At 41.9% G+C, this 26,030-nt stretch overlaps 1 protein-coding gene across 3 annotated transcripts; it reads right to left on the minus strand.

Moving 5' to 3' along the window:
• Positions 1–1,304: 1,304 nt before the first annotated feature.
• MKRN1 (makorin ring finger protein 1) lies at positions 1,305–25,746 on the minus strand. 3 transcript variants are annotated; one of them, XM_068945401.1, is made up of 9 exons: positions 25,621–25,746; positions 25,504–25,538; positions 14,257–14,385; positions 12,320–12,546; positions 5,206–5,432; positions 4,435–4,649; positions 3,623–3,733; positions 3,020–3,158; positions 1,305–2,579 (listed from the first exon to the last, which is right to left on the minus strand). In XM_068945401.1, exons 1-9 carry the CDS (start codon positions 25,723–25,725, stop codon positions 2,367–2,369), a joined length of 1,401 nt encoding a protein of 466 aa, XP_068801502.1. In that variant the 5' UTR covers positions 25,726–25,746; the 3' UTR covers positions 1,305–2,366. The 3 variants fall into 3 exon arrangements, with proteins under 3 accessions (XP_068801502.1, XP_068801495.1, XP_068801506.1); XM_068945394.1 differs by lacking the exons at positions 25,504–25,538; positions 25,621–25,746 and adding an exon at positions 24,187–24,508; XM_068945405.1 differs by lacking the exons at positions 3,623–3,733; positions 25,504–25,538; positions 25,621–25,746 and adding an exon at positions 24,187–24,509.
• Positions 25,747–26,030: the final 284 nt, after the last annotated feature.

The following is a 26,030-nucleotide window of genomic DNA, read 5'->3' on the forward strand; positions in this document are numbered from 1 at the left end:
TCAGTTACTCAAGCCTTCTCAACTTCCCCTCTAATGCACACGGAAACACAGTTTAGAAGCAGCAGCATTTAGTGTTGTGCCACAAAAAACACTATTTCTAATCTATTACAAAGGAAATCTGATCCGTGATGTATTATGGCTGGCAAGCCTATTACCTTTCTCCTCCTTGTAAGAGCACATCCGGGCTGAACTATACAGGTAGACATTTGAACACAGCTTTTCATTAAAATGTTAGCAAGTTATGTTCACTGCATAGGAGAGGAAAGACTAGTTCTACCTTGTAGCCTCCAGTTCTTGCTCCCCATCTCTCTTTTAATGGCATTTGTGCAAATTAAGCTCAAATCCTTCTCTCCTGCTACTTTCTTCTGCAAAAACATAATCAAAACCCCAATAGACTGAAGCTGGTCTTAAAACTGTTCAGCTAACTTGTCTGCAGTCATTTTCCTCAGCAGGTCTGAATGTATTTCCAGTAATTTACTTCCATCCTCATGTATTTCCCCAGAAGAATGCTTCTTTCTGAACACACACAGGCTCAAAGGGTGTGGATTACCAGGATACAGCCTGTAACAATGCTTGGACTTGCTGTCCAACCAGCATTTCAACAGGAAACGATCACCCCATAAAAATCAATAGAACGTGTACTGCAGTTTATTTTGTCCAGGATAAAATACCATACTTCAGAACTTGTTTCCAAGAAAGCAAGCTACTCCATTCCCACTAGACACCTTAGACTCTTCCAGAGTTTGATAGTCTCAGTTGTCTGTTCAGGATGTGTTACATTAGAGGCTCTTCGTTGGAAAGAGGTCATAACCAAGTTAAAATTCCACGTTAGTGTGACATGATTATGCACAAATGAAGAATAACAGAGAGAAACACTTTTATATTATGCAAAAAAAAAAAAAAAAAAGCTGAAACGTAGGAGCTTCAAACTTAAAAGAATAAACAGACTTCTTGTTTAATTTTTTTGATTTTTTTTATTTGGGAAAAGTGCTTCTTACAAAAGGCAGCTGCAAAACAATACATCATAGACCTCGGAACAATTGCTCATTCCATTTAAAAGTGAAAGGAGAGGCAGTCTAGGGGACAAGAGCAGCAGGAGAACAGATCATGGGGCATCCACGAGTCAATAAAAAACAGTACTAACGTAACGCAAGGTTAAAATTCCTGTGCTGCAGCTTTGGTGGCAAAATAAGTTCTTCTCAATGCAATTACAGCCAGAAACTGCATGACTGACTTTGTAAGCAGTAACTCACATAAGCTCAACAGCTTTACCAGGCAACCTGCCCAACTCAGATGTTGAGAAGCATGTGTACTTTGAACCAGCTGAGAGGCACAGTGATTTCCTAGCGAAGCCCATAGCTTAAGTGGCTACCTGAAGTTCTAAGACTTACAGAGCAATACAGTTCAGGGGCCTCTCTGGTGTTCCTCAGGATCACAGTGTGCACTGACCCACTTTGGCTAACCGAATTTCTGCTCCTGGACAACCCTAATAATATGCGTGAAAGAGAGCTGGTTTATTAGGGAGTGCCATCTTTTAAGTTACACCTGACAGTTAAGATCATTGCCACAGAACGGGCTGAGATCACTAAACCAGTTTCATGTCCAATTGGAGGCTAGGCTTCATGCACCAAGAGGGGATGAAAGGTGGTTTTGTTATTTTTAACTTATACAGAGTCTCCCTACTCTTGAGGTCCAACTCTACATTTATCTGTATATACACATAGAAAGTTCTCCTTTCACAAAGACATTTTCCTTTCATGCTAAACACAGTAAAAACCCGGAACATTCACACCTGGTTCTGGTTACACAGTAGTAATAGTAATGTGCAAGTAAACAAGAGACCAAAATCACAAATGAAGACGTGTACATGAGGGGGCTGGAACGGAGCTGATGCCAGAGAAAGTATGTGTGTCTGGCCTGAAGTCAGAAATATCGATACAAAGTCCATTGCAGGAAAAAGGCCATCAGCCAATTTACATCCCCACTGCATGGCCACTGCTCATTTTTGTATCCGGGCTCTTCAAAATGAGTGTGGAAGTCCTGTAAACACTTTAACCCTTGAACTGGGCAAACTCTGCTGGGTACACAGATGAAGCAACAAACCTAAGCTAACTGTCTGACAGTTAAATTCCTTTTTACAAAAACTAACATTTTAAAGATTTATTTCTTGTTATTTGTTTAAACAGAGAAAAACAACACTCCTAGGGCGGGATGGGATGGGAAGAGACAGACCCTGGGTAAAAGTTATTACAACAGCACCTGGAATTGATAGGCCTGCCTAGGAGAAACACAGGCACTGCCACAACACCACAGGTAATAGCTACTGCCTGAAGCCAAGACGACAGTCCACACTCCACTGACAGGTGCTATAGATCCAAATCATAATAATCTTCCAGCTCATCATGAAACAAGTCCCACTCGTCCTCGGAATCCGTTAGCTCATCGTCACCTCCTGCTGCCAACAGCATGAGCAACATCTCACCAAGCTCAAAGGTCACCACCTCATCCTCATCATTCTCAAAGGGGTCACTGCTCTCTCGCTCTTCGATGAACTCCCAGAACCGATTCCTCCGCTGGGCCTGCAAGTAGAACACAAGTATTGCCCCAGGTGACTAAGCAGTAGAAGGTGAGAGTCTTCCCAGAGGCTGACAAGGTTCAGCCCCCAGGGTGCCTTCTAACATGCAAGAAACAGTGTTTCTCATTCAGGGAAATACTGACCTCCAGTGGAATTTACCCTTACTCCTATTAAAGCTGCCCAATCTCTCTCTTTAAACATGTTAGTGTACTAGGAAAGTTTTTACATTTTGCAATCTCAGCCTCCAGCATTCCCTGACTTTAGGCTACCACCTCCTGCCAATCCACCATTACAGAGGTCTCTTAGAAGTCAGAAAAATTCACATTCTCCTGTCCTTCTCTCAAGGCAGCTGATTTAATACACACCCCTCTTACTCTGGCTCTGTATAGAAAGGACAAAAACAAAACAAACAAACAAACAAACAAAAAAACCAGCAGCACTGACCCGATATCGACTGGATGTTCCCACTTTCGGTCTTTGTGGCTCCTCTCGGCGGCCATCAGGATATGCATGTTTGTAAAAACAGTTCCCTCCAAACGGACAGCTCCCACGGCCTTCGTCAAAATACCTGCATGGCTTGTTGCTGGAAAGGAAAATATCGCAACCCTTACTCACAGCAGACCCAACCAGATTTCAGAATTGCATTTGCCTATAGTCCAAGAGGATCTCAGGTACCATTTGAAGCTGAAGACATTTTGCCAGTAAAACACGCACAGAAATGATGTATTACACAATGTGCATACCCAGTACGTGTGTGGGTCGATGCATGCATAGGGACGCTGATGACTTGCAGTGCACAAGCTTGAACTACCTTATGGCTACACCAACAGTGTCTTGTGTGCATACGGAAAAGACTGAGGTCAAAGTACATAGGAGTAGCTTAGTGACTGTGTGGTTGCATGCATCTGTGGGTGGATAGGTAAGGATGCACTTCATACGTGGGGGTGGAAAGGAGGTATGAGAGGGCTTGACATTAACACCCTTCTTCTCCAGGTGTGCCCTTAATCTCTGCAGTCTCAACTTGGCAATAGGCTGCAGTGCTCGTACCTCATTGCCTCCTTGTATTTCTGAATGAGTTTCTGCTTCTCTTCCTTCTCCTCCACCCAGTACTCACTTGGAATGACAAAGTTAGATGTGATCCGACATTCTGGGCAGGACCTGGGGAATGAACAGACCGTGCTGCAAAATTCCACATTACAGGGCGCTCTCTCCTATATAACAAGACATGGCATATATCCATCTTTAAAGGTGTATTGTACCACACACTTGCTGTATGGACTTTTCAATCTAGATTTTCTCCTACACACGAAGACACCCTTAACTCTCTTCTTTTAGAATTCAACTTGGCAGCTGGTCAGCTTGTCTCAAAAAAGCTTGAAAAAACACTTCACACAGACTCCTTTTTCTTTAGAATTAAATAAATTTATTTTTGTTTGATTTCTGTATTTATTGGATGGGATTTTTAATTTTTTCTTTTAGAACAGCCTTTAAATGGAGAAATGGTTTGCCAACTGACTAATGAACTAAGGCAGCAATGAATTAAGAAGCATACATTCTGAACTGGTTAATCTGTTTTCAGAATCCTGGCTGGGTGTCCAAGATGTAAACAGTAACCACTGGACAACACACTACTAATTAAATGAAAGTCATTTTCTACCATTAAGTGAGCTTTGCAAACTTAATCCGTATTAACCAAATCAGAGTGTAAATATTATCCCTAACAATTACTTCAGTTCCAAACTAAAGTTAGTATGCTTTAAATGCAGTCTCTGTGCAGGGGGGAGTTTGTTGCAAGTTGTCATAAGTTACTAAGTTCTTCCATAGTAACAAAGCACAATCGAAATGGGAAAGTGCCTCACTTTATAATCTTGCTCTCAAATTGTTTAGCGCTCCTCCACTTGCGGATGCACTTGAGACAGTAAGTATGGCTGCAGTTGGAGAGGATCCCAAAGCGGCGCTCACTAGGATTAGCTTTCTCATACACCACCTCCATGCATATCCCGCACACCATGTCTTTACTACGCTGGACAGCAAATGAAAGCTCCATGTCCTTCTCGTGAGCTTCAATGCAAGACTGAAAAGGAGAGACAAAGAAAACAACTACAGAGACAGCTGGTCACCTGGTGAACTCTAAACAGGTTTTTAGACTCAGTTTTAAAGTTTACTTTGCCATTTTCCACAGTGAAAGAAATATTAAGTTGCAAAGTCTTTATCTTAAATTAAAAAAACAAAACAAACAACAAAAAAACCCAAACATACATACACAACTCCCCCCCCCCCCAGCTTAGATAGCGGGGAACAATCAACTTAAAGTTCAAATTCCTCTCCTCAGACAAGCGCAAACATTGCTTTTACAAACGAGAAAGACGATCTAAAAGACTATCCAGTTTTATTAGGCAGAGAACAAAGGTTTAGCATCTTCATGCAGACTTCTCTCCTAGCATAGATAAGAATACCCAGCTACTTTTGAATATGGCCCTGACAGGAAATGGTTCAGTTTACAACAGGAATTTCGTTCACTGCCTGACCTGCATGCACCTTTAAATGAAAGGGAATTAGCGGTAAGAGATTGCAGGGAGCTAGGAAGCAATAACTTAAAGCTGTTTAACACTAGACAGTTGTTTGCTTACCTTTATGTGCTGGGATCTCTGTGCAGCATCAACTGGATGCAAGACCTGCAATCCACACATATCGCACACATCCCCATGGATATAAACGCAATTTTCTCCATAACGACATTCGCCTACTGCAGCGTAGGGGCACAGCTGCTTCTTTATTTCCACATTTGCTTGCTGCTTTTCGTATTCTTCCTCAATCACCATTCCCTGCAAGGGTGCTTCAGTGCAGGAAGGGGCAGCTGGGAACAAAATTAAAGACAGTCAGCAACACGTTCATATTTAGAACACTGGGGATGAGCATACGTTGTTTTAATGTAAAGAAATCCTTTAGGTTACAAAGGTTACAAATAAGGTTACAAATCTCATTGCTTTGTAAATCATTTTGACGCTAGCTAAAACTAACAGGCTTTTCCCCCAGAAATTGCATAACTGAAGCGATAAAGGTGTACCCAGCATAACCAAACATGGTCTGGAAATACCACATCAGCAGTTCCTTAAGCACAGGTTGATTAGCGCATTGTTGTTGAAAGAACTGAAACAACTTTCAGTTCTAGACTCCCATGCTGTATTAATGATACAAGAGCTGTGACCACATCCCCTTGCCAAACTAATTCAATTCTAGGTATCAAAAAAAGAAAAAAAGCAAAGCAAAGCAAAACAAATCAAATCAAACAAGAACTACCACTGTCCTAACTAGAGAAGGATCTAACTAAAGCAAAAGCTTCAGAAAATCCCTTTATAGCATCAGCCTCCGATTCAGAAGGTAGTCAGAAGAGCAGTCAAGAGAATGAAAAACCATTCCGGCTAAACAGATATCTAGTCCGGCCCTATCAAAAGGTCAGTCTGAGTCAGGCAAGTAAACCTAGTTTTAAGAAACTCTAAACTTCAGGATATTTCCACAGCATTCTAAGTTAGCCATCAATTTTGCAAAAGCCCAAGGAAAATAAACTCAAGAGTTTCTAGGAACCCTACCTACATCTAAACTGAACTGAAATCTGTTTGTTTTGCTGCCCTATTTAGATAGCTTCTGCTTACCACTTCTTGTGGATCTTGAACATATGCTTGTCTGTGACAACACAAGTCAAAAAGTACTTTGCGATCATTACATAAGTAGGGTGATAAACTAAGTTACAAGACAAAAAACAGTCAATTTGAAATTTAATATAACTTAACAAATGGAGGAGAGCAAACCAGAGTAAACACTAAAAACAGCAACTGGACTTCATTTACATAACCAGTAGCTGTTACAAGAGTGAAAAGTCATCTATGCAATGAAAATGTAATTTCTATAAGCATCATGAGTACTAGACTTAGAGAAGTAAGTATTACTTTAAGTATTACTATCTATTAAAAGCACATTTGGATCAGTACAAGTAAAGGCAGACAGGCTCTTCCTCAAACAGAACCAGAAGCTGCATGCTCACACACAAAGTTCTCATCATCATGGAACAAAGATGCAAGACAAGCATTTATCAGCCTGTTAGCTTTCGGACACAAAGAAAAACCAAAAAAATCAGGTCCTGGAGAGTTCACAGTTTCAAGGGAGAAGCAGGTATTTGAGATTAGCGTAGGAAAACGTTAACCCTCAAAGTAAGTTCAAGCCTTTTCTTGTTGACTTCTCTTACATAGAACCATCTTCTATTTTAAACTTCAGTCATGCTGAACTTGGATCAGTCTGCCTGCTAGAAGCATACTTTTCAAAAGGAAGTGAGTGACAGAATAACAACTGAACTGTCAGTCTGCTGATTTTCAGTAAGTAGTTCCCAACCAAAAGAGCAAATAAATCCTCATTACCTCCTTTCCCCACGAATTCCTATGAACCGGCACTGAAAAAAGTAACACTAATCGTTTACCTACTCTTCTGTCTAGCTGTAAAAAAAATTTTTTTCAGTAGCTATAATATGAAAACTTGCATTCCTTGACTGAAATCCTCCTCCCCTCCCCCACTGGGGCTTGTTTGAGATCCACTGTCTCTCTCCCAAAAGAAGCAACAAAACCACAACTATCACTCGGTTTCTATTCCTCTGACTGTCATTTTGCCAATGTGTTTTTTTCTAGTAAATGTTGTTACAAACTTTTTTATTAGTTGCTTAATATAACTTTTTATGAAGTCTTGTTCGACCCTAACTGAGGGAGAAGAGTTATTAGTGGATCACAGTATCTGTGGACAGAAACCTAATAGCCAAATAAACACAGCTGAGTTTCAAAGGGATCAAGTGATACAGTACTTCTTTTAATGGGGTTGGTAAGATGATCTTCTGCTGAAGGTAATCTTGTATCCCTGCAAAACGTATACTTCAAAGTCAGATGCACAGTTAAAGCTCTTAGTAGAAAAAAGTTTATCGAGTCTTTTGCACTCCTCCGAAGGCTATCTTTTAATCAAAATCATATCTAGTATGTGTTTTATTCATAAAAAAACATAACGCTTGAGGTGCTTCGAGAATAAAGGCTGAGAAATCTTATCCTCAAAGACTGATATAGAAACTCATCGATTTCCAATGCTGGCCCACAGAAGGGGAGAGCAGAGCTCTCAAATCTTGGCACAGAAAAAAATCTCAACAGTCACATAACCAAAAAATCCTCACAAACCCTTAAAATCAACAAGCACAATGCTGATAAATCCCAGCCTTGTCCACAATACCATCCGTTGACAAAAAAGGACAACCTGTTCTTGTTGCCTAGATGTAAGATACAGCTCTATAAATGTCAATCTTTAATAATGACTCTAGGTACTTCTATAGTACGGTATGGTAAGAGGGAGGAAAATATGCTAAAAATGATGTATTAGTTTCCCCACTTCCAGCCTTCTTTTAGCACTGACTCTTCCCTTCAGCTAGAGCTGCATTTCCATGAAATAGAAAGGACAGTAGTATTTCTACTTCTGAATATCTCACTGCTTCCATCATCTAAAGCGCTGCATACATATCCTCCTATATCTACTGTACTGTATCTGCTACATGGTTTTGCATCGTGTTTGAAAGAGAGAGAGATTGATTGATTGATTGATTCACAGGACCCATTGCCTCAGTAGCTCCAAATTCAACATCCCTCCGAGTATTTACCTCTGTGATTTTGTCTGCTATTTTCAAAACCGCTAACCTTACCAGGAACCACCTGCTGGAGATAACTTCCCACTTTCCGTTTCACAGACAATATGGTTAAACTCACACCAGGGACAAAAGTTATGACGATGGCACTGTATTACACTATCTTATTGGCTTGCGTGCACCTCCCCCCCAACACCCAAGTCACCTTCAAAACTCCCTGCAATAATGTACAAGTCTCACACGATGTATCGACCTTAGCATTTTAATGTGCATCAGGAGCATGCTTTTGAAACTAATCTCTGTACAATTAATCCCTACCTGCTGTGCTTTGATTCACACAGCAGAACCATCTCCGAGTACGTGAACTAGATACCTTTTAGATCAAGCCAAACCAACAGACATGTTCTAGGAGCTCACCTAACACGCTTGAGCTGCAAGCAAACATTCAGCCCATAGAACCAGACCACAGCTAATGCAAAGTAAAAAACAAGCCAAGGAACAACCCCACAGAGTGCAGTGTTGGAGCCTGAGCCCAGCTGTTTCATTCTACAGATCCTCCCCTAGTCTGTGCTACCTGCTATATAGAGTCACACAAAAGCTGTAGCACCTTTGTTGTAGAAGTTTTAAAAGCCTCTTCAAATCATGCAGCTTTTTAAAACCTACATACTCTGAAAGGAACGTGGTTACCACCTCCCATTAAAATGGATGACAGTGAAATTACTATGTTAACAGGGGGAGGGATTTCTCTTAAGTTCTGAAAAAACTCATGTAAGGCATTAGATATCATCTAATCTGTCAAGGTGAAACTGTGCCTAGAAAGGAAAAAGTATTTGCTTTCAAGATGTACTAGGCCTTCTCCAGCTTCAGTCTATGCCACATTCAAATTTGCAGCTATTAAAAGGATTATTCAGACTACTTTTGTTCCACTAAATCTACTCCAGAAAGTTTAACTTCAGATCTCTTCCATAAGAAACCTTATCTGCTTCAGTTTATAAAATAAGGTAGGTATATTTGGCTAGGCAATTCTAATAGTAGCTATCCTCACAAACTTTGAGCTGCTCCTTCCTGTTGACAGGTCCAACATTTTATTAAAAAGAAAAATGAAAATTCCTCTACGCTGAAAGACACTTGCTATCTCCACTTTCTGCAAAAATTCAATAGACAGAATCTGAACGGGAAGAGAGTTGGGTTAGATACACATTGCTTGCCTCAAAAAGCAAAGACAACCAAGGACTCACTCTTTGACAGTCAGGAATATTAGTTTCAAAGGCTGCTAAGACTTCTGAGTACAGTGCCTCCAGACCAATCCTGAGTCTCTACAGCACCATTATTTGAGGAAGCATATTAAGTCTTGGACCAGATACAAAACAGAATCTTCCATTCTCTTACAGTCACCACTCAAAAATCTCCTTCCCTGTGCTTTTAAAGGGTGAACTCTACTCCTAATCTCCCCTCTGTGCCGAAATCACAAGCAGGTGCCTCTCAAAACATGAGAATATTACAGTAGATAAATTTGAAACTCTAGTAAGAGTGTCCTTTTTGTTGTTGCTCCTTTTGGACTCAAAATCTTTATGGAATCTGATCAAACTTCTTGATTAATCTGCAGTTCTGCTTCTCTTTTCTCTTGACCCCTTCCCCCAACCCCATATTTCTCCATGACCACCGTTTTGGAAATCCAAACTTCCAGAATTCGAGGGAAAGGACTCCCTCCTAGTAAGTCTTCTGTTTGAAAACATATGAATGGATATAAGATGGATCTCAGATGCCTCACATGACTGAATGAAAGTCATCCCGTATAAACAAACTCATTATCCTCCATTTATACAACACCTGCTTTCACACTGGGACACACTTAGCAAAGACAAGTACCTTCAACTTATAGCAGCAGGAAACAGCCACTCAATTCTGAGCATTTCTTATATTTCTGCCTTTCTATCCTCCCTCAGTTATTCCAGAATATCTTGCAGCAGTAGTAACAGCAGAACAAATATGGAAATGGTGCATACCTGTACTTCAAAATAAGCCAACGCTTGAAGAACTTTATTTGCTAGGCATTAAGGTCATCTTCAAGATATCAAGTGTCCCGAATTGGAAAATCATCTGCATTAGTAGAAAGCCTTGCCTCATAGTAGAAGATGAGCATTATAGCCTAAGCTATGCAAGGTTAAATTGCCAACCTTGAATCTTCAGTATTTTAGAAAATAATTTAAAATGCAAAGGCTTCTGGAAGTTTTTTTAACATGCAGCTTTAAGAAGAAATTGCCATGGGAATTAGCATCACATAGCACTGCACTGCACAGAAACAGCTGAGCACATTTGTATGTGAAAATACATCACATTTCAAGGGATAAGAAACAAAGTGAATTTGCAGCAAGATTCAGAGAAGAGAATGTTTCTTATGCTGTGGCAGCCCTGAGCGTCCATTAAAATACACCTGACCCACTAGAAAAAAAGAAATGCTTCAGTAAAACAAAGTGGGTTAAAGGGGTAACGCAGTGCTCTTATGGTTCAGGAATTCAAGGAGAAAGCAGCAGCGCTCCTGTAAGACTAGACAATATATTTGTTAGTTTACACAGCCTGAGTTCTTTTAATGAACTGATTCCAGCGGAGAGCCACGCACCCTATTAGGGAGCTGAAGCACGTGATACATGAAAAGAAACTGAGCAAACTGGGTTTGCTCACCCTAAAGAAGAGATCTTATTGTTGTCTTCAACTACCTAAGGGAAGAGTACAGAGAAAACGGAGCCAGACTCTTCTTGGATGTGCAAAGCAATAGAGCAAGAGCCAGAACGCAAGCTGAGGTAGGGAAAAATCTAATTAGAAATTACAGAAAAGCTTTTGTGAAAGAAGTCAAACAGCAGCAACAGTTGCCCAGCAGTTGTGGAATCTATCCTTGCAGATATCAAAACTCAACTGGACAAGGCCCTGAGCAACCTCATCTAGCTGACCCTGCTTTGAACAGGAAGTGAACTATATGAAACTTAGATGTCCCTTCCAATCTGAAGGATTCCAATTAGATTAGGAGATTTAAAAATATATATACACTTTGGCTCAAACACAGAAACTGAATCGTCTAGGACAGTAAGGTGACACACTGAAAGGTGGGAGACAAGTCTTTATTCCTTTGGACTACACTCAAGTCACAGAGAGATGGAACAAATTCTTAATCTATCTTCTCTCCAAGACTAGCTAAGCGTTAACATTGTTAGACCGTTCCCTTCCTCTCCGTTCTTCCTCCAGCCAAACCAGAGCAGGTTCCAGCAGCACCCTCTAACTTCGAGGAAGTAATACCTCTTTTCAGATCTGAGAATCCGAGTAGTGCTGTGGGGGCAAAGGAGTATGATCTGAGCACTGTATGACACAGCTTCAGAATCTTCTGGACACAGGCTGTCCATTTTGGATCCAAGCCATTATTTGAATAACGTAGCCTTAAGTCTTCACTTGTACAGAGCCAGATATCAAAAACTGTGCTAAAGTAAACAACACACACAGCTCACTTTTCACCTAAGTTTGAAGTCTGTGAGCTGTCTTTCTGCACAGAACATAGATTAAAGTCAAGGCTCAGAAAGGTAACTAGATAATGATTTTCAGCCTCTGGTCTGAATTGTTATGGGATTCATGAAAGCAAGCACTAGGCTTCAGTTCATTCTATAGGAATCTGCACCTCCTCTCGAAAGCCTTTAGGAGATTGCAAAAAAATCAAAAGGCAGCAGATTATCTTTCCAGTGCAGTCACATTCAAATTGCATCAAACATTACATATACAATAGGAGAAGAAAATAAACTAAGCTTCAAAGGACATTCACTAAGCCATTCAGATGCATAACAAGTGGAATAGGGGTATGCTGAGACTAAGCCTAAAGTTTCAGAACATCAGGACAGCAAAAGTAGCCCATGTGGAGTGGCTGTCCTTCCCACGCTAGAGAGTGCAGGCAAAACATAAGGATAGATCAGTTTAACCAATTCATAAATATGAATAGCTGTACTCAACAAAAACAAAAGCATTAAAATAAATGCACCCGTTAAGTATAAACTGTTGGCCCACAACAGAAATTTACCGTTATCCCATGATCAGCTTACCACGTCCACAGTATGGCTGCCCAGGGACAAACTCTACAGCATTCACCCAGTCTTCAGCACCTACTCCTGCAGCTGCCAGATTTGTATTTTCAACCTCTGTCTCAGCACTACTTTCTTCAGCTGTTTCAGGAAGTGATGCAAGGTCTGAGGATACTGAGGGATAAGTTTTTGCAGCTGGATTCACAGTAGTCACTTCTTCCTGTTTCAGTGGCTTGGTATGTTCATATCTAACAAGATAAAACACATCATATCAACTCTTGATGAGAAACATCTCTACTCAGCAGCCTTATGGATGGGAAGTACGTTGATTAAAACATAACACACCATTTTGCAGGAGGACCTACAATTGGCTTTGAAGAGAAAGCCACTGACGACCCTTTATAAAGGAGTGCTTCTTCCACTTGTGTAATCTGTAAGCACTGCTTAAGGAAGTGGAATGCGTTCAATGACTTTGTAGGAAATGGAACAACGTGCACGATTTTTACTTAACTTACATAGAATGTACTTCAAGTACGTCCAAGACTCATCCTACAGCTATCATACACATGTAGTATTACCCAATGAGAAAAATTAGTCTGTTCACCTTTTAGAGGAGAAGATTACAGGGAGATACTGCTCTCTTCAACCACCTAGTGGGAGGGCCTAGAAAAGCCACAGTCAAGCGTCTTTGTAGAAGTGCAGTGATAGGGAAAGAGGCAATGGACACAAGTTGCAACAAGGTAAATTCCCATTAGATATTAGGAAAAATTGTCACTGGGAGAGTAGTTAAACACTGGATCAGATGCCCAGAGAAGCTGTGGAACCTCCATCCTTGGAGACGCTCAAAACTTGACCGGACAATGCCCCGGACAACCTAAGCTAAGCTGGCCCTGCTTTCAGGATGGATTTGGCCTAGATGACCTCCAGAGGTCTCCTCTAACCTAAATGATTCTTTGATACTTTGTCTCGATCTTAGCACCTTGCCTCATTCAGGTTTTATGCTCAACTTTAGGAACTACACCTAATGTCTCTTGCAACTTATTGGGGAAAGTGATGCTCAGAACCCTGTAAGTCCCTATGCACCACCACCAAGAAGATGCCAATTCCCTCAAAAATCTGTCTTCCAGCAACTGGTAGACTACAAAGGCAGACCTGTGATTTATTTTCCCATGAAGTCTTAGATATGCTAGATGCTGACTGATTTCAAGGAGGAAGGGAAGGAATTATTGGAGATTATATGAAACTTTTAAGCAACTGTGATTCATCTTCCTTGTGTCAGACTGAAAACAAAGAGATGAAGCATCACAGTTCTTGTATATTAAAGAGATGCTCCCAACCAAACGTCAGCTTTGAAACCCAAGCTGTGAAGCACAAATGTTAAAAGCAGGCCTTCCAGAAAGCAGCACTGGCAGATATACAGAGGGTTATCTTTCTTATACATAGAAACTGTACAATGAACATGAAAGTAAAGCTAACTATGATGTACTATATAAAATCATGATGCAAACGTTTATTCATGCATAACAGCTGTCAATGTTAAGACTGCTATAAAATTGTAATAAAGTTGACTGAGGATGACGTAGAATATCCCTAAGCCTTTGGTGCTTTCACAGTGTAGCAAAGCTTTACAGTTTCCTGTGTTCATGCTTTTTCTTATAATTTGAGGGTGATGTTATGTTTTTATAATATAGGGACAATTTGTACAGGCAGCATTTTATGAAAACCAGTTATTTCCTCTCTTTTTGCCTCACCTTTGCCTATTTATGTTGCAAAGCAAACACTATAGTATTTAGCAAGATAAAGTAGTCTGCAAAAAGAAGTAATTTTTATACAGTTTTGATGTTGGAATGGAGGAGGAAAATACTTCAAGATTTGTTCACTGTCTTGCTGTGAGCTTTCTACTCAGGGACTCTAAAGGAAATTACTCCCCCAAAATAGAGTCAATGGCATTTCTTTACCTGCAACGATCTCCGTAAGCACAGCATCCTCGCTGATAATACCTGCACACCATGGCAGACTGACTAGTGGAGAGGTCATGGGAGTAGCGACAGTTGCTTCCTTCCTTGCAAACTCCATGCATGAAATATCTGCAAGAGAGAAGATGGTCATGAATTAAGGAAAATAATTGAAGCTGTACACACAGTATTTGGATGATGAGTTATTTTATACATGACGGTATGCTGAAATAAGAACATCATTATCACACTAATGACTCATAAGAGCGTATCCCAGTATAAACATACAAATAAGAAAGTCTGAGAACAGAGGAAGCCTTAGCCATAGCTACTCTAACAGACGGCACATTTACGGACTTATGCTTATAAAAAGCCCGTCAAAAACTGCAAATCTTATCCCAGGCTGTGATGCAGAGCGGAAAAAGGTTTTGGAGTAAGCCAGCGGGGACAAAGTCTTACTAGTAGCTGCAGTGTTCCAACACCAACAGAAACATAACAGAAGCCCACTACCAAATTCCAAAGCGAAAACAGCCATGCCTTAAATGAGCTTTCTGGGGGGCTTAAATCTATTCTGAACTTATGACCAACTCAATCAGCAGTAACCTCCTCTCCAAGAATGCAAATCATGTTTGCAACGGATGGTTACATTTGACAGAATTCACGCATCAATTTTTGCTATAGGGGCTAGAAATCATTAGAAGCACTCTGCTTCGATACTGTGCTGCCTGTCTTGAAAGAATGCAGTACGCGTTCAAAGTTTTGAGCACAGTTTACCAAATGCTACCAGTTTTGTCAGTTTCCAAGTCACACCGGTTTTCAATCAGTACATCAGTATTGGACATTGCTTTTTGCTCTATCTAGACGAAAGCATCCTACTTCATATATTATTTATTACTTAGCCTCATGTTAGAAGTCCTCTATTCATCTTCAGGAGTGTAAGGAATTCAAGATGATGCAATACTGCAGTTCAAATTAACCCAGAAACTCAAAGTTACAAGCATACAGAAATCATTGCATTTTAACACATCAAATAATGCAAGTTTAATTAAGTAGCCTCCAATTCAACTATTCAGGAAAACAGAATAGCGTTTTTCTCATTTGGTTTAAGTTTTAACCTAAAGCTTCTTTAAAACCTTCTTTTCTTTTTTAGCTTCTTTTTTAACCTAGCTTCTTTACAATTAAGGTACTGTAACTATTTAGACTCCATATGCTCATATCAAAACAACAACTGAAAATATAACACCTTAAAGTATATTTTGACCAACCAAGTTAGAAATATGAACAAGAAAAATCTATGTAACAACTGCAGCTATCAACATGATTACTAATACTTTAGTTTAGAAAGAAAAGCATTGCCCCTGACATATCAAATAAGTTGCAAACTCGAACTCACCGAAAATATCAAAGACTAGCACTTACAAAAAAAAAAAAAAAAGGGGTTAAGGGGTTTAGGTCTCATACAAGTTCTTAACCTGTCTATACAACACTACTCATGTGCAGATTCAGAAGCAGATTATACCCATCCAAGTCTATCTTACTGCTGAAAGGGACAGTTTACACTCCTGCCACACGTCTCCACTGTTCTGCACTGTACTACTGCTTACACAGTCAGCAGGACCAGGTCCTCCTACACAGCTGACTGCAGCCACACTGCAATATGGCCAGCAGCAGAGACGGCAGGATCACCTTTCAGCAGCATGAGTTAAGATTAGGTTAGCTTTTTGCAAAGCAGCACATTCAAGTCAACGCTCCAAGACTTAAAAAGTGTTAAAGCAGAGTTGAAGTTCAACTGCATGAACTGCTGGTCACTTAGTCAGACTGCTATATTTTTAGCAAGTCAGATAAAGTGAAAATTTCACTGAATAACGTAACTCACGCTCTTTCATATCAACATTTTACTTTTCATTTGCAACTAGATAGGAAGGAGCACAGTATGTTAACATGACTTGGCTAAAGTGTGATACAACTTAGCTTTACTGCAGTTACAATAATTTCATTATACTTGGAATAAGAAGGCCAGTGGAAAAATCTATTAAAATGGGATGCCCTCAGTGAACCTCTCTCCCTTCTCATGAAGGATTTCTCTTATGGTTATCCTCAGGATAACGCCTAAGCAATATAGTACTGTGCGATCCCTTGTCTCCAAACGGGGTGGTAATCACTGACAAAGGTCTTGAGACTATGAGGAAATTCTATGAATCACAATAAAAATGGAGCAGTTCCTATAGCACGTCTGCAACTATATTTCACAATGAAAAGGTTGACAGTATTGTGCCAATGAGATAAAGATATTCTGAGACAAGGGGAAACAAACCCAACAAAACAAAATCATAAACCCACAAAATGCTAACCGAGGAAGAGTTGTCTCTCCAAATAGGGTATTGTTCACTTCATCAGCTTACAGCAGATAAACAAACATGGAAGAAATTCTTATCCTAGCTGTCTCATCCTCTTCAGTTAATAAATAAAATGAATGAACGTCCAGCAAGCGGACCTAACTCAGAAGTTTGTTTTTTTCTTCCATTGCTGGTAAGGATTACTTACTGTAATCTCCAGAATGAGCTGCAAACAAGAAACTAGAGATTAAATAATTTGCCACAGTGATAATCTACTCTAAGTAGTATAGCATGACAAGGAAGCTCAATATCAGGAGCATTGTAATTCTAGCCTCTAGTTTGCATGATTCTAATACTGCCTCAGGCAGACCACAGAGTAATTTAAATGACGGCAACGCTCAGACAAAATCAACTAGCATAGCTATTACTATGTGTTACAAGTGAATAGACTTCTAAATTAACATGCCATTGAACAGATATGAATTAAAAGTGCAACAAGTACAAAGAGAGGAAAATCAAGTTTCTACTACAGGTGAAAAGAAGGCTAAAGAACATGAGGCATAAGTGCATGAAGATGCTAAAATACAAAGATAGAAATTAATATTTACTTAGGCAATGAAAAACAAGTACATTTTTCAGGCATACTCAAAATCAGCTTCTAAAATACTGAGTGCTTGCCATACTCTATAAAGACTCCCCTGGAAAACGGTAGTACCTCAGTCTTAACATCCTTTAAAAGTTCAAACATTCTACAACTACGTGAGCCTCACAGCTGAATTAACCGGGGAAGAAAAAATCAGCAACAGAGATGCCCACTTTATGGCAACACAGCTCAACCTAGTCTCTTTCTACATTTGTAGTCAAATACTAGAGATGCTAGGGATATAATGAAACTTAAGGCCAGCCTTAAGAGGGCTAATTGCCCAGTGGTGTGCGTATTCAACATACTACGAACTTAAGAACCTAAAGCAGAACCTATAAGCTACCAGTTGACACTTACAACCAGGCTGCAATTCACACCTCAAAACTATCATCTGTCTGTACACTAAAGCCACATAGTAAACCAGATTAGAAACGTGATCCTACATAGAAATAAACAATAAATCAGACCTCAGTTTGCAAAATTTTCTCCCCAGATAGATGATTGCTCTGGTCAGGTTTGCCAGGTGGCTACACAAACAGCCATGCCAGCACATGCCACACTATAATTAGCCCTCCCCACCTCCTAAAAACACAATCAAACAAACAAAAAAAGCACACTCCACAAACGAATGTGTTGAACCACAACATAACTGCAATTTCTGGTTTGCTTTAAGGGATGGGAGTTAAATTGGCAGGGTCAAAAATAATTCAGGGTAAGCGTTTGCCACTAGTACTTCAACAACTGTTAGCTTCACCCTTTGTTTATTTCCAAACTGCACTGCTTCCCTCATGTGTTGGAGTACGCAATTTCATAGCCACCTGCTGACTCAGATCAGGAAACTGCTTCAGATATAACCCGATATTCCTTTTGCTGCCCACATGGTTATTTTTAATCTAGATCAGATCACTGTTCAGACTTACTGCACAGCCACTCAATGACTTAAGCCAACAGAGTGCTGGTGCATCACCAGAGGGGAAATAAGCAACTAAAAGAAAGGCATCAGCTTAAAATGAGAAATTCTGCTAAAAAAGTACTTGGTCAACATAACGGATCCTAAATACATAAGACTCAGATTCAGGCTCCCCAGTTGCTGATCAGAGAGCGCTCCCAAGTCCCTTTCCTTCTCTGCTAGCCTAAATTAGAAGATCCTCTGCAAATACACATGCATGGCAATCCTGAAAGTTGTCATAATTCATTACATCAAGATGGTAGGGTATGTTAGGGGTGGGGGGGGAGTGGGCGGTGGGAAACCTGAAACAGCCATGAGCTAGAATATCATTCACATGTCACTTTTCAAGACCAGCATTCCTTCCCAGCAAACTCGGTATCATTCAAACAGGAACGTGGGGGGAGGGCACAAAAACGTGTTCGTCTAAGGATTGCACCAACTTTTTATTTCCCTTAAGGGGTAAGATGATTAATCTTTAAGGTCACTTAAGGAAGTTTACATTTTACACATAAGATTGCAATTTTGGCTAAAATTGCCTTTCTTCCTGTAAGCATGTTACAGCACCAAGTATGTCACAGAATCACAGAACGGCCGAGGTCGAAAAGGACCTCTGGAGATCATCTAGTCCAACCGCCGCCCTGCTCAAGCAGAGTCCTCTAGAGCACACTGCCCAGGATCGCATCCAGGCAGGTTTTGAATATCTCCTGGGAAGGAGACTCCACAACCTCTCTGGGCAACCTGTGCCAGTGCTCTGTCACCCTCACAGGAAAGAAGTTTTTCCTCATGTTCAGGTGGAACTGCCTGTGGTTCAGTTTGTGCCCGTTGCCTCTTGTCCTGTCGCTGAGAACCACTGAAAATAGTCTGGCTCCATCTTCTTGACACCCTCACTTTAGAGATTTGTATACATTGATGAGATTCCCTCTCAGTAGATGTGTGTTCTACATTAATTTTGCCTAGAAAGGTAACAAAAATTCTGTTGGAAAGCACCTTTCCACATAGAGTGTTTAATTTAATTATAACTTTACATGCCAGCAATACCAGGCTCTTGTTTCTGGATACAGGCGAAAAATGACTCTCGGCACTGAAAATAACAGATTATGTGCCATGCTCAAAGATACGTAAAAGAATATTTGAAATTTGCATTTGGTCAAATACATAGAGAATACATATCATTTCATTTGAAAGAGTAACACTGGATCAAGACAGGTACATAACAGATTTTTCTCTAAAGCATCTATGATGCTATCCTCCAACAAGTATTTATTCTTGCAGCAATGCTCTCTGCCTTTCCCATTCAGTTATACTAGCATAAATTGGTGAGGCTGCACAGGGAATCAGACTACAGAACTGATCTGGGTCCAGCCAAGGAAAAAAAGCCGTGTTGTGTTTTGTTTTTCTCCCTTTTTTAAACCCAAATCAGCTCCCTAGTTCAGTTTACTACGTGACTGTACAACACATAAGTGGTACAATACACCCAATGCTCATCCAGGAAGTAATAATTGCATGCACTGGCATTGTATCAGTGAAAAAAATGTTTCAACTAATCCTGATTTTCATGGGGGCTGGGTGCCTAAAAAAAGTCACAGAAATCAGGTTTTGCACCTGTAAATGCCTCAAGTCTTTTTTTTTTTTTTTTGAAAAGTATATGTAAGATATTTGCCCAAGATTACAAAACTAGTCAGCTCTCCAGTAGCTTTAGACAGCACAGGCATTACAGAGGCTACAACCAGATCACTGGAATATCTAAAATTTTATAGTTTATCCAGGTTTCAGTGACCTTGATTTTAGGGGTGCTTTACAGTATAATAATCTACTGAAGATCATTTTTTTCCCACTCTAAGTGTTAAAGAATATCTATAATAATCTACTGAAGATTCCCCCCTCCCGCCAAGTGGGAAAGAATATTACTTCCGTCAATTGACATAAAGCTGGAGCAACAGCATTTGCAACCACCTTTATTAGGAAGGCAATGCAGTTTTGAACATAGATAACTACAGCCTAAACCTGTACTAGCCTCTTCCAGAAAGCTTCTTTCTGTATTTTAGAAGTCTTAGCTACTAGCAAAATACATATGCTACCCTTCATTCTCATAGCTTTTGAATCTTGTAATAGGTTTGCTTGTTTAGGTGCGTGTTGGGGGGGGGGGGAGATTTTTTTTTGTTTGTTTGTTTTTAACTTTGGGGTCATTTACTTCTGGTCCAGGTCACATCATTTTGTTTATTAAATTGTTGTTTTTGCCAAATTAGAATACCATACTTGGCAATAAACCTGAGTCCCCTACAAAAATAGATGTATTTCCATAATTGACGAATGGATAAGGATCAGCTACATTCAATAGCTTCTTTAGATGCCATACAGGGAGACTGAGAATTCCCAAGAAAGAAGGTAGCAGGGAACAGACCAGACATGCTGTTCCAGTATGGCAGACAGGGCCCTCAGCCAAATGAGGGACTGAAGAAATTCTAGACAAACTGGCAACCTTAAAGAAAAGAAGCTCTCAATACCCTATCCCTTCCCACGCATAACCTCCTTTAGCAAGGAACTAGTACTGTCTAAAAGACAGCAGCTAAAAAGAGGCAATAACAGCAGGCTTTTAAGAGGTTTGTGCTCCACACCTTACCACTATTATCATATTGGACCGAGCATACTTTACCAATTCAGATTCTTCCTATCAAGAAGGGATAAACACTTGTTCTAGGTTCTCAGAAAGAACAGGAAAGATGCACCAATTAATTGGTGCAGGGTTTTTCGTTTGTTTCCAGTTATTAAAAACACGAATGAAATGATCTATAAAAGTCAACTCATTCAGTTAGAACAATGCTGTGTGAAATCTGGAAAAAAAGACCAGATATATATATATCTGGCTATACCACTGCTTTGTAAAACCTTACAATCATCTAAACCAGGAAGGACAAAAAAGCTTAATACAGACTACTGTTCTTTTTCTTATTTCAAATACACCATTTAATGAAAGGATCACAAGTACTTATGACGTTGAGTTTTCTTCCCCCTGCAGTTTATTCCAGATTGAAAGATTATGTATCCACACACCACAGAAGTCTGGAAAAATGAAACCACGGTAGCAATGTAAGAAAAGGGTTTCTCATGCTTTGTTAAGGAACACAATGAATTCATAGTTTTTACACTCAGGCTTTTAAACCTTAGCTTCAGAACAAGTACAAGGGTAAAGTGCACAAAACTGGAAATCTAGGAAAAATCAGAAGTCTTTCGTTTTATTCTGTGTGTCTCATTCCCAGAGCAGAATCATCCATGCCAACACACATCACACCTGGCATAACAAAACTGGTTAGCTAACCAATTTATCATTCCAAGGATTCAAAGGAGCAGCAAGAACTTACTTTTCCAATCCTAGAACTTCTACTTCTGCTGATAAAACAGCAATATTCTTTCACCAGCCATAAAATGTGAAGTATTTATACTGAAGAGACTCTCTACCTCCCAGCGTAGAGGGAGTGTTTCAGGCAGCATCCACTGTCACTCATACGACAATTCAAGTAAAGAAAGCCTCTAAACAAATGAAATTGTGCAGAGTTCCTCAAAACAGAAGCTGCTCTAGCTACTACACTGAAAAATTTTTATTTTGAAAAGCTATTAAATCCCACAGTTTAATCCTCAGACTCATTCACAAAGGCAAAACATGGTTAATACTAAAAAATACAGTTTCTTCATAAGCCAACAAGGAATACATCCTATTGAGACCAAACTTAAATAAAGAAAAAAACCAAAACAATATTCTTATCACACATTCTGAACATAAGGAAAAATTTCTTTACAGAGAGGGCAACAGAGCACTGGAACAAATTGCCCAGGAAGCTTGTAGAGTCTCCACCCTTGGAGATATTCAAAAGCCATCTGGACACAATCCTGTGCTCTAGGTGACTCCACTTGAGCAGAGGGGCTGGACTAGGTGATCTCCCGAGGTCCCTTCCAACCTTAACCATTCTGGGTTTCTGTGACATTCCCAAATGGTTTGTCAATTCCACTTTAAAATCTGTGGAAAGCTATTCAACCTTCAACTTGGAAAGCCAACTAAGAAAATCAATAGGATAAATAGAAAGATTACTCAAAAAGAATAAAAGAATCAAGAAGAGTTCACATCTAAAGCCGAGACCTTATTTTTGGTTAAGCCCACATTAAAGCATGATAACTATTACAAAGAGGAACTTTAACTTCCCACTGATCTTAAGCATTTGTAAATATACGTGTGTGAGGCAGACTCATTGAATGGTACTGACACCGATGAACATGAGTGCTTATAAACAACCGCAGTCACTGTTAGTTTTTGTGTCTGTTACCTGAGCAAAAAAGGTATCACCAATACATTTCACCCTTAATTAAGCATTTTGCTCTTCAGAAATAATGAGGCAACCTACATATTAAGGGCACTAACCTCTGCCCTTGCAGCTCACTTGAAGCTGAGCTAAGCAGAATTTCCAGTCATTTCCTCATCACTGACCTACTTTTAACAGCCCCCTATCAAATATTAACCTCGTTATTCATAGGCAACACTCTGAAAGAAGTTCTCACAGAGTGTTCAGAAACAGCGTTTCTCAAATGGACACGTTAACAGTACCTTAGCCAAAACAAACAACGCTCAACAGTTAACAAGAATGCTTCAGATACTTCAGGGCATGCTTAACAGCACAAAAGCAAGAGACAGGCAGCAAGCTCTTGTGATTGTCAAACAACGGTTCTTAATATCGTTATTTGAAGCTACGATTGGCATAAATGGAAAAATATGGAGAAGAGATAATAGACATTGCACTGAAGTGTACAGCCTCTTTCTCTCCTCCCAGGATGTTCTTTTAGGCTACCAAATAGCTTGCATATATTGCTGGACAAGTGTATTCCATCAAGATAAATGTAATTTAGAGATTTTATTTAAAAAAAAATCAGGAGACGTTCTTTGAGACCAATCTTAGATTATCATATAACTAATATATTTCCATATTCACAAAATCATGTTTTACAGTCAATCTGCAAAAAGATCAGCAATGTAAGTTCAGAAACAGTCCATCTGGCAAGCCGTACAAGACACACTACATAATCTGCGTTTTCCCATATAAGAGATTCATGAGATTTTATTATGGTCAGAAATACAAACGGAAAATGATGCTGCATACAGAATGTTAATGTAAGACTGAAGTAGCAGCAGTCCTTACATTTTTCAGTATATCATAAGTTATCCCCATTCCCTTATTTAACAAATACAAGCTTTTAGCTATATCAACCTTTAATTCAATGTTTTACAATTACTTTTACGTTATTAAATACGAGTTCAAGAGGACAAGAATTTAATCGTTTTACACTTCCTGCTTTATCGCATTCTCTGGAAGCTCGTTACAGGTCTTTCGTTCGACAGCGTACGTTTATTCAGGCACACACAAAAAGCCTGGCTCTCCACATCTCATCGGGAACCGCCAGCATGCGCAACTGCAGCCGCTCCTTTAAGCGACGCCTGCAGAGCAGCGATTGCAAAGGGATATGCAACGTCCACAGATGAACCGGGAACGCCATGGACCAGGAAGGACACCCCCCCCCCACCACACACACACTTAAACCAAACACAGCCGACACGCCACGACCCCCCCCCCCCCGCCGCCTCGGAAGGCGATCAACTCCGGCGCATACCAAGGGCCGGCACTTCCGGTACGAGCCGCCCTCGCCTCACTACATCCCCCACAAGCCCCCACCGCGGCGGCCGCTCTCACGCCACAGCCGCCGCGGGGCGCGGCGGTGCCCGGAGCGCTGCGGCAGGCCGCCCGCGGCCGCCGACAAGGTGCCCCCGCCCCTCCCCCCGGCCCCGCCGCGCGCCCGGGGCAGCGCCAACGGCGGCGCCCCCGCGCGGGCAGGGAGGGAGGGCGATCGACGTGCCTACGTGCGCGCGGAGGGGGGGGGGCAGGGGCACGCGCGAGGCGGCGCGGGGGGGGGGGGAGAAGGGGGAAGGAGCCGGCCCTCCCTTCCCCCCCGCGGACAGCGCATACCTGCAAGCGACCTGCTTGGTCCAGCCGCCGCCGCCCCCTCCCCCTCCGGGCCCCGCGGCGGGGGGCGGCGCGGCTGCGGGGCTCGAGGCCGTGGCCGTCGCTCCCGCCGCTGCTGTTACTGCGGCGGCGGCCGTCGCCGCCGCGGCGCCTGCCGTTGTTCCTAGAGCCACAGCCTCCGCCATTACTGTTTATCCCACACAGCGACAGCGCCGGAATTTCCGGGAGCACATCCTTCCGGTCAGGCACAGCTGGGCGGCGGCAGCGGCGGCGGCGGGCTCGGGGCGGCGGACGGCAGAAGGAAGGACGAGCGATGGCAGGTCAACTGAGGCAGGCGCCGGGCCGGGCCGGGCCCGCCCTCCCCCTGCGCGGGGCGGGGCGGGGCACCAAGGCAACGGGCGGGCACCGCCCACTGCGGCGCGGCAGATCTGATTGGTCGCGCCAGGCGGAGGCACGCCCACTCCGGAGGGCCGGGGCTCCGCCCCCCCGGCCCCGTCCGTTAGCCCCGCGCCGTGCTCGCTGCCCCAACGGGCGCCGCGCCGAAGCCGCAGCCGCCGTTTAACGGCGGCTTTTTGGGGGGCTTTCCGCCACGTCCCTGGTGTATTCACCCGCAGCACGGCTGCGAGGGCAGGCTGAAGAGAGAAGACTATCAATGCCATGGCACTGGTATTTTGCCTACGTATTTGAAAATTTTGTAAAACCTGAAAAAAATTGATAGGAAGAGCGTGACCACTTCAATCGAGGAAATAATTCTTTTTTTTTTTATTTTACTTGCACTTTGCAAACTATAGAAAAGCCAGGACTGCATTTACAAGGTGGCTAGATTTATGTGCCCGCCTGTCATTTAGGTACCCAAGTCCAAAATGTAGAACCATAAAACCCCAGGCCTTTAACGTCTGCCAAAAGTGGAGATGGTGTCCCTTCCTAAAACGGACTAAACCTTTCACTTACATCGTGTCTAAATCTCAGTGAGATTTACCATGCCGACTACACATTCCCCTGCCTATAACATTTACTGGAGCTAACTCTGTGATCACATCACCCGTCTGAGAAAGCCGCTCTGCATCACTGGGTTCGTTACAGAACCCAGGTTACCAACAACAAGCATCAGAGACACCACATTCATCAGTCAGTTCACAAGGCACTGAAATTCAGCATTTGGTCTACATTTAACAGATAGTAGCAGACCAGCGCAAGATGGCAGGACCTTAGGGAAGTACACAAGGGAGGTCAGAAGAGGGAAAAGATGTTTCAGTTTGCCTTGAAATAACGCCTTCAGCGCTCTCGAATGATCTGAGCAGTGAGGTATAGCGAATGTACCTGCCGGCATCCTCTGAAACACGCAGAGCCATGACCTGTGAGAAAAGAACTGCAAAGTAAAAGGCGAAGTACACATACAGAGCGCAACAGAGCTCAAATCGAGGCGACGGTATACACCAGCACACAGACTGCCAGCAGCTGAACTTCACAGGACCGAAGGGCCGGAGGTCGGCGCGGCAACGGGAAACTGAGGAGCACGGAGGGCAGCCAGCCGGCCGACATCTTCCACCGCAGACCCGCCAACTGCCGCGCCCCCAACTTCCTGCGGAAGCCCCGCCCCCGCCGGCGGCCGCGGGCCCCACCTGCCCCGGAAGCCCCGCCCCTCTCCCAGTCACGTGACCTGTGCGCGCCCCGCCCCCGCAGCCCCCGCAGGAGGCAGGGCGCCATTTTGTAAAGCGTCGTACCCCGGTGTGTGCTTATTTACGTGTCTATGTAGTTAGCGTGCATCTATACATACGTACAGATACGCGCATTAAATATACCTAGCCATAAACGTTTAGACAAATAATGTAGTTCATAAGAGCTGG

Source organism: Struthio camelus, chromosome 1 (genome assembly GCF_040807025.1).
Source record: "Struthio camelus isolate bStrCam1 chromosome 1, bStrCam1.hap1, whole genome shotgun sequence".
NCBI lineage: Eukaryota > Metazoa > Chordata > Aves > Struthioniformes > Struthionidae > Struthio > Struthio camelus.